We start from the raw sequence: 18,349 nt of genomic DNA on the forward strand, positions 1-18,349 counted from the left end.
CTACAATGGGCAGAGGGAGCTAATTATTGTAAAGGTAAAGTATTTCTAATCATAGTTTGCAAGTTATCTCAGGTGAAGTAGCTCTGTGGTTCTGCTGGATGCCTAGAGTCCTATGTTCATTGAACCTGGCCACTAGCAGGAACTGAGAATGTTTTCAACTCACTAGTACAGGCCTATGTAAGGACTGTATTTTCCCAGGGATCCCTTGGTATCAGGAGTGGGATAGCAATAATGATCAAATTCTTCAGGATGTATGACATAGCGATTGCTGGTAATACTGCTGTTATAGCACTGGTGTCCTAAGGGTGCCAGTGAGACAAAGTTTACAGGGAGAGGTAATATCTTTTATAAGATTTGACAGAGTTGGAAAAGAAGCAGAGATGCTTTTGGGTACACTCATAAGAACCTAAGGGACTTGAGGAAGGATTAGCTACCTGAAATTGTCCCTTCTTTTTTTTCTGCAACTATAAATGTAACTCTCATAAAATATGTTTCCTCTCACAACAAATCTTGTTGTATTTTCCTTGATGCGCTGTAGAGCCTTCAGTGTGCATMTTTCCTCCCAGTAGTCCTACCAGTCTAGCTCAGCATTAGGTTAACACTACTTCCATTCCTCCCTGAAGTTTCTGTCTCTGTTGGTGCTTGGAGACCCTCAAGGCAACTTTAGCCTTTTTAGTTTGAACTGGCTGTAAGTCAGTGCAGACATCTGTGGACGAATGAGTGATATGTATCTTGATTATATTTTATGTCTTGTTTTTCCCTGAGAATGGTACAGACTCTGCTATCCCARCAGATTGCAACTGGAGCCAGTCTGAAATGTTGCTCAGACTTTCAGCACTTTGCAGAGCTGTAACAAAGGGACTGGGTATGGCAAAGTCCTCTGGGTTTTAGAAGAAGCTGATACCTGGTTTGAATTTGGGGGTGATGCTTATTTTCTCTAGAAGGCCAAAGAAGTGCCTTGGGAGATGAACATCCTGATTTGTCTTTGGGGCTAAAGGTTGGGGGTTTTGCCTCATGAGAACAAGGAGCAACACCTGCTCAATTTGAAAAAGGCTAGCTATTTGCTTCAGACTCTGCTCCATTTCCGCTTTAAATGAGAAGTTCCTTGCTCCATTAACCAAAGAGGGACATGCTGAGAGGCAGTACATCATCACTTTCCAAGGCTTTTAGAGAACAGGGGCATAGGCGCCTTTTTCCACTCCCATAGTATGATTTATCCAGGTGCTTAACTGCAGGTTGAAATTCATGTGAGGGTCTTGTGTGCATGCTCCTCAAGTGCCCAAGTATTGTTATATTAATCTCCGTCATTGTCTCTTACCTGGCCTCTCCTGYCATTTCCCTTAATATCTTGGCAACTTTCTGTGGCATTTCATTTGTTACTCAGTCTCCTGGAAATCTTGGGAATTGCGCAGCCATCTCTTGACTCCAGATTCCYACAGATCAGGTTGTTCTGAGACATGCAACGGTCCCATGCCCAGAAAGCTAAGTGCTCTGGTGGTTACCCTTTTTCCTGATGATGATGTAATGAGGCACGAGTGTGAGGGGGACAGGGAAGAGGGAATCTGGCTGTGGTTAATATTCTCCTGAATGAGATGGAGTCTATGACAGGAATAGCTTACACATGCAGGAGTGTGGCAACAGGTGAGGGTCTTACAGATCACAGGAAGTCCATGTGGAAAGCGAGAATATTCATGTTAAAATACTTTAAGCCAATGGTCATCTCTGATCAGTCATGCATCTGGCTCTTTTTCACCTTCTGAAGTAGTTTTACGCATAGGAGAGTTTTGCTTACTTGGAAGGGGTTGTATAGAAAGGCTGTGTCTCAGGCTTCTCAGCAGTATGAGTGAGAACAAGCTAACCCAAAATTTCCCTAGATGATATTGTGTGGTACAGCAAAGTGTGACTCTCACAATACAGATCTGAATAATTCCTCTGGCTCAGAGAAGGAAAAATTTCTGCCAAAAGCTGTTGAACCAATTCAGTCTTCTCTATCAGAACATCTCCTTAGAACATATGCACATGTCAGCATTCACCCACGACCGTTGATAGTGTCTTATAGCACCTATGTATAATACCGCCTTTTTTGGATGCCTGGTATTTTATCATCAGAATGTGTCCAAATCTCTCAGCTGAAGTGGTTTGATGGAAAAAGGCTTTTGTAGAAAGTGGTGTGTGTGTGTGTGTGTGTCTTTTTTTTTTGATCTGAATCAAATTCCATTTTTATCAAAGTAGACATTTTCATGAGAAATGATTCTTTGTCAGACTGTTAAAAAAAGAAAARTATTTTTTGTTTTTAGACAGCTTTAGAATTGGGAGGGTGGGATTGGGGTGGGAGGGCATTTCTCCTTAAGATATTATARAGAAAAAGAAGTTCCTAATCATTCTACAACCTAAACATGTCAAAACTTAGCTCAGAAAAATAGTTTTTTACTACTCTTATTTTAACCAGCATTCAGGAAAATTTATAAGCTTTTATATTTAGGAGGATCTGAGTGTATGTTTCAGATTTAATATGTATTTAAGGCTATGCTAAGTGAGTTTACTTTGCTGAATCAAAGTCAGCTATCAGGTGAGTAGACTTCAACCCGTGGCCATAGGCACGGCAGAGATTATACCAATTCATATAGATACCTGACCTCAGCTCTCAGTCTGTCAATTTAGTAACTTAAATAAGCAGTATGTTTTCCCAGGAATAAAGAAGAGAGAAAGGTATGGTTTTTAATGTGAAATCTCTCAGCAGTGAAACAAGATGGGGGCGGGGAGAGATTAAACGTTGATTTCCCAGTCTAGAGCCTTCTCTTTATTTTCACAGAAGTGAAATACATCGTGCTGAAATATATATTTCTTTCCTCCATTTTTTAACTGGGAGCCAAAGGTCCTAACAGAAATCAATCCCTGCAATTTATTTTTAACTTCACCCTGCTTAGCTACAATTGATTTTTATCTTTGCGATCGATGGTAGAGAAAACGGCTTGGCGGGACAATGGAGTGCTCTCCAACTTGTAGGGTCTGGTCCTTGAGTCTTTTATTGAAGAAATCATTAAAAGCTTATTATGAAACTAATAGGATGAAGATGTTTAAATGATGAACATGATTACACCTGTTTTACTGGTGAATAATGCTTGCTRCAGCTGATCTTCTCTTACCCCTATTTAAAATGCTAGATGACACTCCAGTGGGGGAAATTAATCCATACAGATGAAAGAAAATGCATCCCAGGCACTAGTTAAAAGCTTTTCTTAAAGTAAGACAGGCAGTAAGTAGTTAGCTACTTTCCTATTCACTGCTGGGTGCTTTTCATCTGTTTCTAGCACTGTTTCATCTTTGCTGTGCCAAATGTTATCAGACTTGGAACTAGAAGCTAAACATCTGTTGATAAAAATTGATTAACATTTTCCTTTTCATTACTTATTTATTTATTTACATTTTGTTTCTAGGGCTTTTTGTGCTCACTTTCTTTTATTTCTCTATCCTTCYCCTCATGTTGTCTGATGTATGAGCAGCTGAAGATGTAAAGGATCACCTTAGCAAACTCAYACGTTTCCTCTGAAATCCTTCAAAAGGAAATTAATGCGTACAATTATRTGCCTCTCTTAAGTTGATTTCTGTGTGAGTTGCGTGCATTTGCAGCTATAACGTAGCTCATGCTTTGGTGTAACTGTCCACATTTGCTGCAGGAGTTGCTGTTAAAGCAAACTTGATATTTTTTCTCAGGATCACCTCAGTCCTTTAGTTGTGCTGTCCTAGCTCTGAGGGGAGGGAAAAGTKAATTGAAAACCGGGGCAGTATAATAGATGCTGTTTAATGATGCTTTATCTCAGCAAACTTTTGCTGATAGGTCCGTCCCTCTGAAGTGTGGCATACTTTCAAAGCCTGCTTAATTTATCAGGCATCTTGAGGGTGCTTTGCACCCAGAARTTTTAATCTGCATGCATTTCTGCAGCATAGAAAGAGGCACATCTCCTCACACTCTGGTAATTGTATGTTGCATTTTATGTGCAGAACGTATGACATTAATGAAAACCACAGGGAGATAATTATGGCTGCACTGCACTTATCATGAAGTGATTCATGCTGGGACAGTGGAGAACCTAGGTACTGAGGTACTTCCACATACCTCTCAGTATCTCAGTACCTAGTATGGTTTGTCCTGGCCATGATGAGCAATCAAGAAAGAAAAACATTGCACGAGACTGGTGCTGATGTAGTCCTCCTTTACCCAGCTGATCGTATCTCCAGACTTTCTTCTGACTGGCGTTGGGCTTAGGATTGAGGGAGCGTGAGGGGCATAACTTTTCAGTTATCACCCCGGCAGACCTGTGCAAGGCCTAGAGAGGCTGGCTCTGAAGAACACAGAAGTTCCTTACTAGAGGTGTGAGAATAGCAGCCTGCCTACTTAACGTGGCATCATTCCACTGTGCTTTAATCCACGGTTTGAYTTAGGGAAATTTATGCTCATGAAAAGGATGAAGGGTAACTGTGATTAAGGGTAGCTATAATTGCTGACCAGGGATGCCCAAATATTCCGTTGGGTTGGAAAACACAGATTCAGGATGCCATTACAATACTAATACTAATGTTTCTTAGCTTTTGAATTTTAGCAACCCATTTGATGTTACTAGGAAGGGGGTAACTCTACAGGTAAAGGAAGTCACCTCAGCAAAATATGAGGGAGAGGTTTGTTGTAAATAATGTCTAACAACTGATTGTCRAGAAGGAAGTTTAAAATTTTGTTCTGTAATGGACCAAGTACCTATTTACTATACTTGAAGTGGGATACGTTGAAAGGAAGTAAACTGTGGAAATTACAAACATCTAAACAAATCTGATCACTGTAAATTGAGCCATTGACCTATTTTCAATTCTCTTTTGCTTTGAACATACCAGGAATGTAAAAAGTAGATGACCTGTTTGAATAACTATGCAGGGCAAGTGATTGTTGCTGTTGTGAACAATAGCCCAGGCTGATAAATGGTATAGAAAAGAGCCCTCTGATCTCAGCCATTGGGAAGTGACCACTAGCCACATCCTGCCACTGTTTTTCCACCAAGGCTGTGACTCTAATTAATGGTGTTTCCATGTCAGCAGCAGTGCCTGTTCTTTTAGCCTTTCTGTGAGTCCTTTGAGCAGCAGGAAGCAGGAGGGATCTTGCTCAGCCCAAGATTATTTGAGAGATTTAGTAGTTCCATTATGACTTTACAGAAATACCTGCCTTATGACTGGGAACTACAGGTCTCTCAGCATTAGCTAGTCAAGGGGATGAGAATAAACCCTGGCATGTTATGATCGGCAATTTCTGAGGTAATTTTGGATGTTTTGGGATATCATGGAGCTTTACATGCACATTTTGAAATGTGTAACAACTCCTGCTTGCTTTCCAAACTCTTTCAGGTGACCAGTCTGATTTTTGGTGAAAAAATCTAAGCCAAAAGAAAAAAGAAAGAAAAAAAATCCTTAAAGAATCATGTTCAATCATTAACATGAGAAATAGCTTAGTTTTTTTCTAGGCACATCATAGAGATTATGGAAATGAATTGATTCCATGGCAGATTTTCTATAATTCTTTGCACCCTTGTGAACATCTTTGTTATCGTCTATATTTGATGTACTCTGTCCCTTTGCAGGTCATGATGAGTGATGGGCCAGCGTACTGAAAATTTGAGGCAAAGAGAGAAGCTTCAGAAGTTTCTCTTTTCAAGTGTCAATTGATGTAACTGAGACTAAACTTTCCTCTTGTAACAAAATGTGAAGGCATTAAAGAAAACTGGTAGATCATATGGAGTGGGGAAGAAAGAACACAAGTTAGGAAAGACAGATGTGTATAACGACAAACACATTTATCCAAAGGAATCATTTCCACTGGCCAGCAGCCCAATTAAACACATAAAATAGAAATCCAGAAAAACAGATTAACGAGCCAGTCATTAGCAAAGGAGGACGAAAAAGACAAACCYAGCTAATTCTGTACTGAGCATGACAGATGAGCTCACAGCAAATAATTGGGTGACATTCATCAAATGTGAACTAAAAGGAGGCATTAGAGGGGAAAATGCTATCATAATCTCTGGGATTTACAATGTTGGAGAGTTTGCTCATAAGAAAAGGAGAAGTTYATCAAAATAAATTAAGCTGGACCTTCTGAAATTCATTTTCTACCACAGTACTTGCCAAAGCTGTACTGAAGGCTTGATTATTTTTTGGAACTGTTATAAACATGGATCTAAATCATGCAGAGATGAGGTTCTGGCTGAAATAAGCTTCACACAGCCCCTGGCAACAGAATTTGTGGGTGGCTTCATATAACTAGCTCAGAAAGATAACAGACCATAGAGGTTCCTGTATCTAAACCTTTGTCAAGGCAACTTAGTGCCAGGTAGAGGACTGAAGGAGAGTTTAGCTAATGCATAGTGACCTTAAACAGTGTTCAAACCCTACTTTTCTGCCTGGTTAAAAAAATAAGCAAACAAACAAAACCCCCAATAGTTTGGAGAACCTTATAACTACGTAACATCTTTTGGCAGTAACAGACTTGGAGTAAATCCTCTCTTGGTGCAGAGTGGGGATTTGATCACCTCTTGAAATTTCTTCCACATCATTTTCATGTGATTAACTTGAAGACTGTTGACTCTTCCCARTGTTAATTAATCATTACAGCATCCCTGTGGAGGATTTAGCTATTCATATCTGCTTCTGAAAGGACGGTCAATGACCATATCTGAGCCTGTCAGAAGAGGTAGATGTTGAACCCAGGGTCCATACAAAGTAGTCACTGGAAGTATTTATTCCTGTCTGTACAAATAAAGAACTGATGTTGAGATCATGAGCTGGCATAAAATGATTTTGTATGGCAGAGTTATGCTGATATATATCATTTGAGAATTTGGCTCTTCCACTAAAGGAYAGAAATACCACCAAGAAAAGAGGGGATATTTGAATATTCCATGCACTGTTCAGATGGTATGACCTGGAAGTGTGAGTTCCTTTGGGTAATGTTTGTACAGCTGATAGAATGCAATCATACAATTATTGCAAACAAGAATTTTTGCCTTTGAATTAGACTGTGTGTGGATCAACTGCTTAGTCTGTTCTGTCCTGTGAAAACCTGATTTTGATGTGGTAATGCTAGACGGCAAAGATATCCTCGTGAAATAACACTCACAGCATTTGCACTATCATCACAGCTGGAAWGCAGGACCCCAAAATGCTGCTGTGGCAGTCCACAGTGTGCTCAGTGTTCTGAGGTTCAGGTGACCCCTGTTGTCTCCCTACTATTGCCACTGGCCTGTTGTGAGGTCCTAGGCAAATTGCTTTTGATTTCCATGCTTGTTTTTCCCTTTGACATTAGCTCTGCACTGTCTGCATAGAGTTTCATCTCAGTATGGGATGGGCCATTTTTACTCCCTTTTTATGCACTATTATTCTATGCACTATTTGGTATAATGTTTTTTGTTATATTTTTAAATCTTTTTTGAGAGTTCTAGATGCAGCTATGATCACACTGCAAATAAAAATRRMAAACAASAAGAAGGGAAGGTCTTAATGCAGAAGCCTCTCCTATTTCCGAACTTTTCTCTCTTTCTTTCCAGTTCTTCAAGCTGTCAATGGAAAAGCCTTATCATGAGTTGATTAGATATCAGATTTCATGACCAGTAATATTATGTCCTTCAAGTGACAGCTTCTCTAGAGAAGAATGCCACTATCTAGAGATGATATCATTACTGTGTACGTAATTGATGCCATAACMATATTCCATCTAAGTTCACTCTGAAATACAACTGTCAAAGGGAAATAYATCCAAGCGACAATCTAGGATCTTTCTGTTCACTTTATTGGAAATGTAAGAAGCCAACAAATGACATTTCATATAATAGAGAAGTCCTTTGTGTTTTGTTTTATCTCAAAACCTGCAAGCTTGCTAAAACAGCAGAAAGCAGGAAATTCATCCATGTAAGCCTTGTAGCCAAGCCTAAAAGGGTGCCAAAAAGAACACCCACTGGAGGAATAAGGGAGTAGTGGCAAGTTTACRATCCCCTATCTTATAAATTATCAGTGCTAGAAATGAGTATCACAAATCACTGRAAAGCTGAAAATCTCAGCTTTTCAATGATGTGTGGCATTTAACCTTAGCCTTGATAGCTAATGTTCAGGCAGTCCATAAAACCACAGCAGCTGGATGCCTATCAATGCCCCCTGCACCCTCATTCAGARACAATGTGATTTCAGGGTGAAGAGTTTTTTAGGGATGTATAGCTTATCTCCAACTTTCAGAGGTTGCACTCATTGCACTTTGTTTGCATTAAATGGTGCTAGTGTGGATTTCTTCTGTTAATGACTGTAAAAACTTGCTGAAAGACAGTCCTGGCCCAGGGATCTTACAGTGCAAACAGACAAGGCTGAGAAGCAGCAGAGRGAAAAGGTATTATCGCCTTCTTTCAGAGGAACAGAAAGAAGCACAAAGAATTTAAATGATTTGCTCAGGGTAGTCTGTACTGCAACCATGCATTGAATTCACCCAGACCATTTWTTCTCCCAGTTAAGACCTTAAACTTTACACCTGCTTCTCCCTTTTTCCTGACATATYTAATTTTAAAGTCATGCTGGAATTGAAGCATGAGAGATGAGATGGAAAGTACAATAGCATGGTTTATATAAATAAAGCTCCATCCATTCCAAGTCTGGAATTTCTCTGATGGAGTCATACAGATGCTTTCAGAGACAGCTGTTTGGATCACAGAAAAGACATCTGAAAGGACTGCTGTAAAACCCTCTTAGAGATGTCAGCATAGATATCTCAGAATGATGATCACTCACTGTCTTTGGTGTTTCACAGGTGACAGCTGGTGGAAGAGCAAATTACTACGTGTCGTACAGACGAGAGCCTTTTGCCCAGATTAAATTGCCCAAATACTCTCTTCCTAAGGTGAGTGCACTGCTTATGAACGCAGGCATGCAACATGTTGAACAGCATCACCTGTCCAATGGTGAAGTGCCTGAGTGACGTTCCTCTTTGAGGAGCTCCATTCTTTGTGCTACTTGAATGCTGCTTCTTAAATATGGGGCTGAGATCTTTACATCTCCTTCCTTTGATTTACATCTCCTTCCTTTGATCAGTGAGGCTTTCAGAAGGAGCAGTTTGCTTATTTTATTTCCCTGCAATCCTCAAAAGAATGAATGGGAATGAATGGATGTTTCAGCGAACAGAGCTTAGGCTAACTTATCTTCAACTGGTCACCTATGAACATGTTTTTCCCAGACCTGATCTGTTCTCTATAAATGATTTTTCTGGTAAGCCTGGCCATAGCACTGGGGACCCAGGAGAATGGTYGGGATGCTGAGCACTACTGCAGTCTCCAACCAGTGAATGAAGCACAGAATGCAGAAGCTAATATGTCTATGTATAGATTTGCCACTGACCCCATTCCATAGCTGAACTTTGGCAACAATTCATGGAGGTATAATTGGCTCCCTAAAAGTTGGGCATAAAATAGCATAGCTCTTAGGATGCTTGGACGCACAGATCCACTGTGTGATACTGTTTAGGAGATGACTGAGACAGCAGTGCCTGAGATGTYATTACCTGGCAAAGCTAGGAGTGAGGGAAACTGGCACTTCTAGTACCATTATGCCTGGCTTTCCCCTCTTAGGCTTTGGCTTTCTACCATATCAAACAAGGGAAGCTTCAGTAAGGAGAATATGTCCCTGGAATTATATTCCCAGGGACAAGTCATTGCTTGGAACCAGACAGAACAGAAGGGACCAACCTTTCCAGTGCCTTGGCTGGATGCAAGTTTCAGGGTAGCCYTACAGGGCAGATGAGACCACTATTACTCTTTGGAGCCACAAGATGGCTATTAAGGGACATTAGAGAAATCCAATTATTGACAAAAATGGCCTTCACCTTTACTTCTTTCTACAGGTGAAAATCTGGGGGCGGTAGTAGCTGGGTAGGCTTGCCTTGTGGGTTGTATCTAGCCTTCTGATTGCCAGTGTGATAGTGACAGTCTAGCAGACAGGGGATGATTGCTTTAACTTGTAGCTGAAGACATAATAGTTGTGGAAGATTTCCATCTTGGACTCCCTGCATTGCACCTCAGCTTCTACTCCACGTTTGGGTTGATCACAGCTCACCTGCATAGCACAGAGCATGGATAGAGTTTCTTTTGATTGTCCTTCCCTGAAGGTGGTGGTGGTGGATTCACAGTATATCACTACACATTTGACTTTTTGGAATGTTGATGCTATTTTTAAGGAGAAAAAAACACTATCTATGCTTCCACTTTATGGCTTGGCATTAAAAGCTGCCCCTTTGTTAAAAAAAAAAAAAAAGAAAGAAAAAAAGTCAAGCAGGTGGAGAAAATGACTGCCCTATGATTGTCCTGCCTTCTTTACTGATGCTGTCAGACCGATTTGTTGGTGGCACTGGTTTAGAATTGGTGTGTTCCATAAAATCAGGGCTACTTTTGTCATTTAAAAATCAAAACTGCTTTTAAGCAAGGTGTCGCAGCAAAGTCTTTAAGCCAGGTAAAGAAGATTTGTTTATGCTGCCCTTAGTCACCAGAATATTTTTGCTGTATAGCTGTCCTGTCATCTATAGATTAATRAACTCTTCTCGAATTGTACATATATGGAGCTGGCAGTAGAGTAATACAATATTTCCACTGCAACTGGTCAAAACAGATTGAAGCCTTTGGGTGATTTGCTATGTTTTCACACTGCTGGAGGGGGTTGGATATGTGCTTAATCTTCAAGGAATTAGAGCTGTTTGACATGAACCAAACATCCTGGTTTAGAGTTTCCTTTTATTGAGGGGAATGGCAGATCTCCCACTGGCTGCACTCACTGGACAGGATTAGGCCCTCAAAGTTTTTTCTTTTCATCCCTTGCTGATAGATGATATTACATCTTCTGGAAATAGCACCATCTTGTCTACCCCAACTTCTCCTCTTGGTAGTTCACACAGAAGTTTCAGTAGCCTACTGGGCAGAGTGGTAATGTTGAGCTGAYCTTCCCCCAGATACTCTCCCCCAAAGCAGGTCTTTTTATCCTTTGGAAGATTTCAGATTTCCAAATACACATTTGCAGATAGAATGGCAGAACATCTCTAAATGAGGAATTAAGGTTTCTTGATCCAGAACAGCATAAGAAATTAATTAGGACTCCTTGACATCTTGGGGGAATTTTAAGTAGATACAAATAGATAAATAGATGCAATTAAATTCTGTTTAACCATAGTGCCATTGCTTCAAGCTGAACCAGTATTAATCTGTTCAACAAGGGTGGCAAGGATGAAGTGCTTAGATACTCATCAYCACCCTAGAAATCATCTTCAAGTAATGAACCTGCTTTAAAGGAGGATATGTACTGATAAARTTCTTTGATATTAAAACTAAATGGGGAAACCCTTGCTGGAACTTCACATCTCGTGAAGTGTCATCCTCACCAGTAGCAATCCAGCAAAATTTGGTAGGTGGATTATTTTATAGCCTACACAATGGGATAATAGATCTCGGACCAACTCTCAACAGAAGAGTGTATCTGTTACTAAAAACGATTACCAGCATTAGCTCAAACTGATCCCTATATCTCAGCTTCAGAAAAACATGAACTCATTTCCAGTTTCTGGAAGTGGTTCTTTACCTGCACCATTAGTGCAGGTTAGTTCAGCATATGAATGGAAGCTTTCACTGTTCCTAGCCTGCTGTTGTRCTGGGCTTAACGACTGTGAGAGGACTGCAGGCTTCAGGGTTGTGAATCTAAAAGGAGTGATAAAATTGACTTTTGAATTTATAAATAAAAAATRCAGCTGGATGAAATTCCTTCAAGCTACCAAAAATGAGGAAGGCAAAAAGCCTTCACCCAGCTGGTGGCAATTAAAACAAAAAAGGCAGAAAAGTCACAACGATGGTAATTTATTGGCTTGCTTTAGCAGAAAATTATTTAAGATCACCTATAATTCATGCTCCATCTCCATTCTTTCATAAGTCACAATAATTACTACATTTCCCAAAGGGCAAAGAAATATAGAGATCCTTAGTAATAGGCCTTTTGTCTTCTTTTAACAGGACATGCATATTATCAGCACAGATGAGAATCAGGTGTTTGCAGCTGTTCAGGAGTGGAACCAGAATGATACGTACAACCTGTACATCTCCGACACCCGAGGTGTGTACTTCACCCTGGCCTTGGAAAATGTGAAAAGCAGTAGAGGACTGGAGGGAAATATCATCATTGACCTTTATGAGGTATGTAGTAAAGGTCATCCTACAACGAAAGCAATTGCTTACTGGTTCAGACAAGCGTAAATCTCTCACCACCCTTCTAGGATCTTCATTTTTTGGGGGTCATCTCAGACAGAGCTATGATCTCCAGAGATACAGCTGTGCAGGCACCAAAATGGCACTGCTCCCTGAGGTATCTAGGGATTTGATTTTGTAAATCCAATTTAAATTTCATAAGTCTAATTTTAAATCCAATTATTGGATTTTATTCTGGGCCAGCTCATGTGGGGATAGATACACATGGATGCACTGCATTCTGCAGTGCAGTTCTGATTGGTGTGACAACTTGTTGCGTCCAAGTCAGTAACTGGTTAGGCTGTATGACATCTCAGACCCGTATGATGTTTTATAACCTATTGTGGTCCTCAGGGTATTTGTTCCCTGCACCTTTCATCAACACTTAACCTCGGTGCCAAAACTCCAATTGATCAGAGTGATAGAATTTTGCATCTGTTCTACTTGGGTCTAAAAGGTGACATAAGACTAACAGTTAGACAGATACGCCCATGAAAGAGAGATCGCAAACTTCCAAAATGTATACATGATGATATATGATGTATCTCATTGACTGGAAGATCTCCTGAGATTTTAAACACTGTTCAGAACTCAGTGCTCTCTTGGCAGCAAAAGGTTATCTGTGATATAAACAGTCATGGTTGCAGACTGATTTGGGGAAGCTCTACTATAACATGGAGAAAAGTGTTTAGAGTTGCACATAGAAGCTAGGATTATACATTTATTTCCTTCAGCCAAAATAATGTCCATTTAACATCATCATCAACATGTTTGTAAAAACAACCAGTGTTTCTACTAACTCTACTAAAAYAGACTTGTCTTGTTGGGAGTAGTTTGTAGCTGTTTTCTTCCCTAATAGAAATGTTCAGATTGGCAGTGGGGATTTCACATGGAAGTAACAAGCTGAAACAACTTTCTATCTGTTTGGATTTGTATTTCTGTGATTAATCTGGTTATCAAAGTTGGTTTGCCTGAATCAAAATAGAATAGGGACTTAGGCAGATCTTATCAGGGAGATCACMGTCAGTCCTTGTTTAAGGCAACTACTATCTATCATAAAGAGAGGTGAAACAGACGTGTACATTACCTTGCAAAACAAACTTGCTCCATAAATTTGTATGTCTCTWAGCGTCTGGGAAGCAGGTGGTTTTGGTGTACCAAGATGAAAGGGCCAGCAGGTCATCCTGGTAATTAAAAGCAAGGAGAAAAAACTCACAAATAACACATGAATCAAAATGAGTGACAGGCTTTATATTTTATTTTTTCCCACTTAAATATATTTTTCTGCCTCTGAAAATAAAATATTTCTATACTGTGATGAACCAGCTAAAATAAACATACATCATCTCCCATTGCTGGGCAATCTGTACTCCTCAGCTTTGTATCATAGACTCTTCACGGTTAAATGCCAGTAGAGATTTTCACAGGGTCATTCAACAGGTAGTGTTGTACAAGGGGTTTTAGAGCAGAAGGATTTGCTTCATAATTCTGCTATTTCCAGAAAGTTCCAGGTTTGCAGGAAGTTGTTTCTTTCTGTCTCACTTTCACAGCTACGCAACAGAGACTAGACTCAGTGCTTGATATGCTTGGGGACATTTTGACAGGACCATATTCTGTTGGAATGGGTTCTGCTGACAAAAAATCAAAACATTTGGAACAACTGGGTTGATTTTTGACAGAATTTGGGAATTGGAAGGAAAGTGAGGAAATCAGATTCACAGAAAAAAAAATCAATGTTTAAGCATATTCAGAATGAAACATTTCAATTTTTTTGTGTAAATGAAAGACCGACCCTAAAAACTTTTTTGTTTCATTTTTTCTAAAGTTCTGCATCTCTCTCTTGCTGGCTGGCTGGAGATGCAGGTGGGTCCACATTTTCTGACAGGAACTCAGAGGCCCACTCTGTGGATGTACCCCATTAGCCTACCTCATCTCCTCTGTGACCTCAGGATCTTTCCTCCCTTTCCTTTGCTATTTGACCCAACTGTATCCACACTGCTTCTGGAGAGAATATATAGGAGACCTGCTGTCTCCTGTATTATGGAAACATGGGAAAGGAGTGGGAAAGAGCACATCCCCAGGCCCACAGAGCCGCTGTGCACRCAGAGGCCCTGCCAGCTGTGCAGGCAACATCTGGATGTAATTGGTGACTGGATGTGATTGAGATGACTTTATTGCTTTTTCAGAGAGCTTCCACTCCTGAGAGTCCTCAGAATGGGCTTTCTTCTGGCCTGTTTTTCCGATGTGTTTTTTAATCTCTCTCCATTTTTCCTAGGTAGCAGGGATCAAAGGCATATTCCTGGCTAACAGAAAGGTAGATGACCAAATCAAGACTTTTATTACCTACAACAAAGGCAGAGATTGGCGTTTGCTGCAGGCACCAGACACCAATCTAAGAGGGGATCCTGTAGTTTGCCAGCTGGTAAGTGGTAAAACTTTCCAAAGCATAACTGACGCTTTTAGAGGTTCTTGTACTAGTAAAGAGAAAATKCGGACAATGTTAACGTGACCTTTTTATGAAATACGAAGATTTCTAGGAGAAAGTGGCTCCAAATCAGATTGTTGGTAAAAGCAAATGCAGACATGCTCCCTTGCAACGCAGCATTCCTGCTTCTCTTTCTCTGTTACTTTTCTGCTGCTTATTCCGAAAATGAGTATCTGCTGCAATTCATAATAATACTAAGAGCGGAGGGGTCATTTCAGAAGGATCTGAGCATCTGTCAGCAGTCACCAAGGGTTCCTGATGTTCRGCTTGTTCAATATTAAAGCTTCTGCCTTTTGTTTGTTTCCTGTCAACAGCCGTTTTGTTCCTTGCACTTACATTTGCAACTCTCAGAGAATCCATATACTTCAGGAAGCATTTCCAGCAAGCAGACAGCTCCTGGGCTGCTGGTGGCAACAGGTAAGAACATAAGTAATGCTCCTCACCATTCACCCATGTCTCACTGGAAGTCTGAAAATGTAAATGAGATGGTTTTTGTCATGTAATTCGTATTATCTCTCGTTTGCCATGATCTGTGAGAAGGAATGTGGCCCGTTGTTTCAAATAAGGTGATATCTGTCTGCTATTTGTCGTACTACAATAACCTTTATRGAGGTCTAAGTTTACAGCTACATGGGGTTATTACTAACTAGGATTACTAACTCGTCTCACTTGACATCATTTTAACCGCTCMTGTAAGTCTACCTACTTCCTGAAGTTACCATGAACAAGAAGAGGGCTTATAACCATGGGTACATTTTCAGAAGGTATCAATACTTTTGAGGATCAAGCACAGAGCTGTCACAAAGCCCTTCTGTTCAAGACTTCATGGGTTCTTGTCTTGTGCGTGACACCTACTTTCTATACTGTGTTGCTCCAAGGCTGACAGTAGTTCATCAGCGCTATGTGGGTYGTTGTTACCATGAGTTGTTCTGTGAAATGGTGTTTGGCAGGTCAAGATGCTTAAATGACAGCCTGCTACAGTGCTGTGTGGAGGCAATGGCTGACCCATTGTAATTAATCCGACAACCATCACAGGCCCCTTTTGTTCCCTGTTGCTCACTCATAGCATGCAGCCTAATCAGGATGGACAGAGCTACCCAACTGCACTCAGAGCTCCCACAGTGCTTAGATCTGTGGGAGCTGCTGGCAGAACAAAGCGCTTTCTGAGTGGCTGGTGCTATGGAGAACTGGCAGCTCGAATATGTATGCTGCCTTTTCGCAGGGAGTCTTTTGCATTAGTACGCTCTCCATAGAGGAACGTTAATATCAGCCTAGTCTTACTTGTCTATATAGTAAGGGTAGGACTTACTCAGCTAAGTGAATAAAAACCCAAAGTAAGTGTATTACAAAATATATTCCAAGAGCTTGACTATTCTTTCCAAGGCTTMTTTTAGCTCTAATTCTCTCTTGGCAGTTTTTCTACTTTGTCTTGGTCAGTCTAGAAGTGGCTTGCAATTGCATCATGTTAGCATATTGCCTGTATAAATATATGCTGTTTCTTCCAGCCATTTCCATTCTCATGTTCCCCTGTGCTTCCAGTATGTCTGCTAGAGTAAGCTAGAACCTGAGAGACAGGTTCCCCTCATGACATTTATAGCTCAGCAAGACAAACAGTGTGATTTCCAGTTCACTGGTCAAGACCAAACAGAGAGAGATACTTTGATTTAAACTTCCAGATCTTCTCATGCTTAGCCAAGTGAAGTCATCACTCCTGACAGGTTACACTTGCTAGATGGATGCATAGAAGCAAACTGAGCCCGTAATGTTGTGATTTTTATTCTTTAACCTTTGAGGAAGCAAATAGAGGCAGCCGGACAATRAGATTCTAAATAGTGATCCAAATGTTAGTCAATGAGGTTCTTTTCAGGCTGCCAGTGCTTGAGATGAGTGCTTTCCCATCTAACAATTAACCTTTAAAAGGCAGATTGTTATTTTAGCCTTACTGCCCTGTACAGTAAAAAGCTTAACCTGGTGGGAGTATACACATCTGTTTCTACTAACCAATTTTCAACAGTGGGAGTGTCTCATCATGTTGGCGAACATGTCCAAGGGCAAAYGTTGCAGCTTATTCTCACAAGGGTGGACTGTTCAAACCATCCACTAAGAGATGTCTTACTCTTTGACTTGCAGTGGTGCATTTCCAGTAATGATGGGAAACGCAGACACTTRATGTGAGGGCAGAGGTCAGACTCTTGCAAAGAGATGATCTATTTCTTTKTATCCAGTTGTGGAGCTGCCAGTACCAAGGCTTGATACAAATCSTCTTGATCTGCTTAGGAGTTAGTTACCTTTGGTGGGGTTTGAGTCCGTGTAGGTCAATGAAGCTATACAGAGAGAATGAAAGAAATCATGGACCCAGGTTACAGAGAACAACAGATAGACAGAAGTGGTACCTATAGAATCTAACCATTTTATTTCCTTTCTTTGCCACAATCTGTGAATCCCTGGTTGGAAACCTGTTTATTGTTTTAATATTTAGAGTACAATGGTACATAAATTATGCTTCTGCATTTAAGACAGCATCTAATTCTTGAGGGCTTCCATACGTGATAGGAGTTAGACAGACCTTTGGATTGACACAGCAGATCCATTCTCATGAATTTATAGGGCCTGAATGTGCCTGTAGACTGTTATTTTATATGGTTCCCCACTGCAGGACTTTCTTGTACATTCATCTAAAGCAGTTGATCACTCTTACGTGTATCAAGTTGGGCAGTGTGATGCCCTCTTCATCTTGAGCACTGATGGAAGAGCCTTTTTTGAATTGTCCTGCAATTCTGAGCTAGAGGTTTTATTTTTGGAAACTGTTGTCACAATAATGTGGCTAGTTGGATTCCATGATGCTGAGAGGAGTGCATCTGGGTTTTGATTTCTCATTTTCCAACATTAAATGTCAGAAATTCAATTAACATTTTCATTAGTGTTTTTTTATTGTGCTCCTGTTGATGCTACAGATGTGTAAGATGGAATTCTCTCCCTTTGCTATTTTTAAAAAAGAAATATTAGTTCTCCCTTCCACAGAAATTACACCTACTTTAAAAATCATCTCGCTCAGAAGGCRTGAGAGTTGCAAGATACTGACCTCAGTGCAGTGCTGGGGATGAGCTAAAAAGGTCTATTTGGAGTGTGTACAAGTTTTTCAGTTATTAGACCTTACTCTTGCAACTGTTGTTCCAGGGAGTGGCAATTTAATCCAAGTTTGTGATTTACTCTGCATAATGCCATGAGTTGAGGCTCTCTCTGCCATCTGAGAAAAGGGATTCTGAAAAAAAATTACTCATTTCAAGTCCCGAGGTGGTGTCTCTAAATGGTGGTGTACTGTGCTGTCTGTACATGCAGTTGAGGGTCATATCTGCGCTTTCCTGAGTGCTGCTCTGATGTGAGGCATAGCCTTTCTCTAACACATGATGAATGCAGAATTGTTCACCCTACAGGAGTGTCAGCAGAACAGTTTCCATCAGAATAGAAATGACGAGATTAAAATTAAGAACCCTACAGAGTAAACTAGTAAGTTTGGACTCTCAGCTTGGGCTAGTTTCAGGTCAAGGAAAACARTCAACATTGTTTAAAA

At 40.4% G+C, this 18,349-nt stretch overlaps 1 protein-coding gene across 1 annotated transcript in view; it reads left to right on the plus strand.

The window, feature by feature from the left end:
- The window catches only part of SORCS3 (sortilin related VPS10 domain containing receptor 3), a 304,653-nt gene that overhangs the window by 222,560 nt on the left and 63,744 nt on the right, over positions 1-18,349 (plus strand). Inside the window, exons 9-12 of the mRNA XM_085308282.1 lie at positions 8,831-8,920; positions 12,063-12,242; positions 14,569-14,715; positions 15,093-15,195. Coding sequence (XP_085164408.1) covers positions 8,831-8,920; positions 12,063-12,242; positions 14,569-14,715; positions 15,093-15,195 — 520 coding nt within the window. The remainder of the gene's footprint in view (positions 1-8,830; positions 8,921-12,062; positions 12,243-14,568; positions 14,716-15,092; positions 15,196-18,349) is intronic.

The sequence above is a fragment of the Rhea americana genome, unplaced genomic scaffold (genome assembly GCF_003343005.1).
Source record: "Rhea americana isolate MKP2758 unplaced genomic scaffold, rheAme1 scaffold_104, whole genome shotgun sequence".
Classification (NCBI taxonomy): domain Eukaryota; kingdom Metazoa; phylum Chordata; class Aves; order Rheiformes; family Rheidae; genus Rhea; species Rhea americana.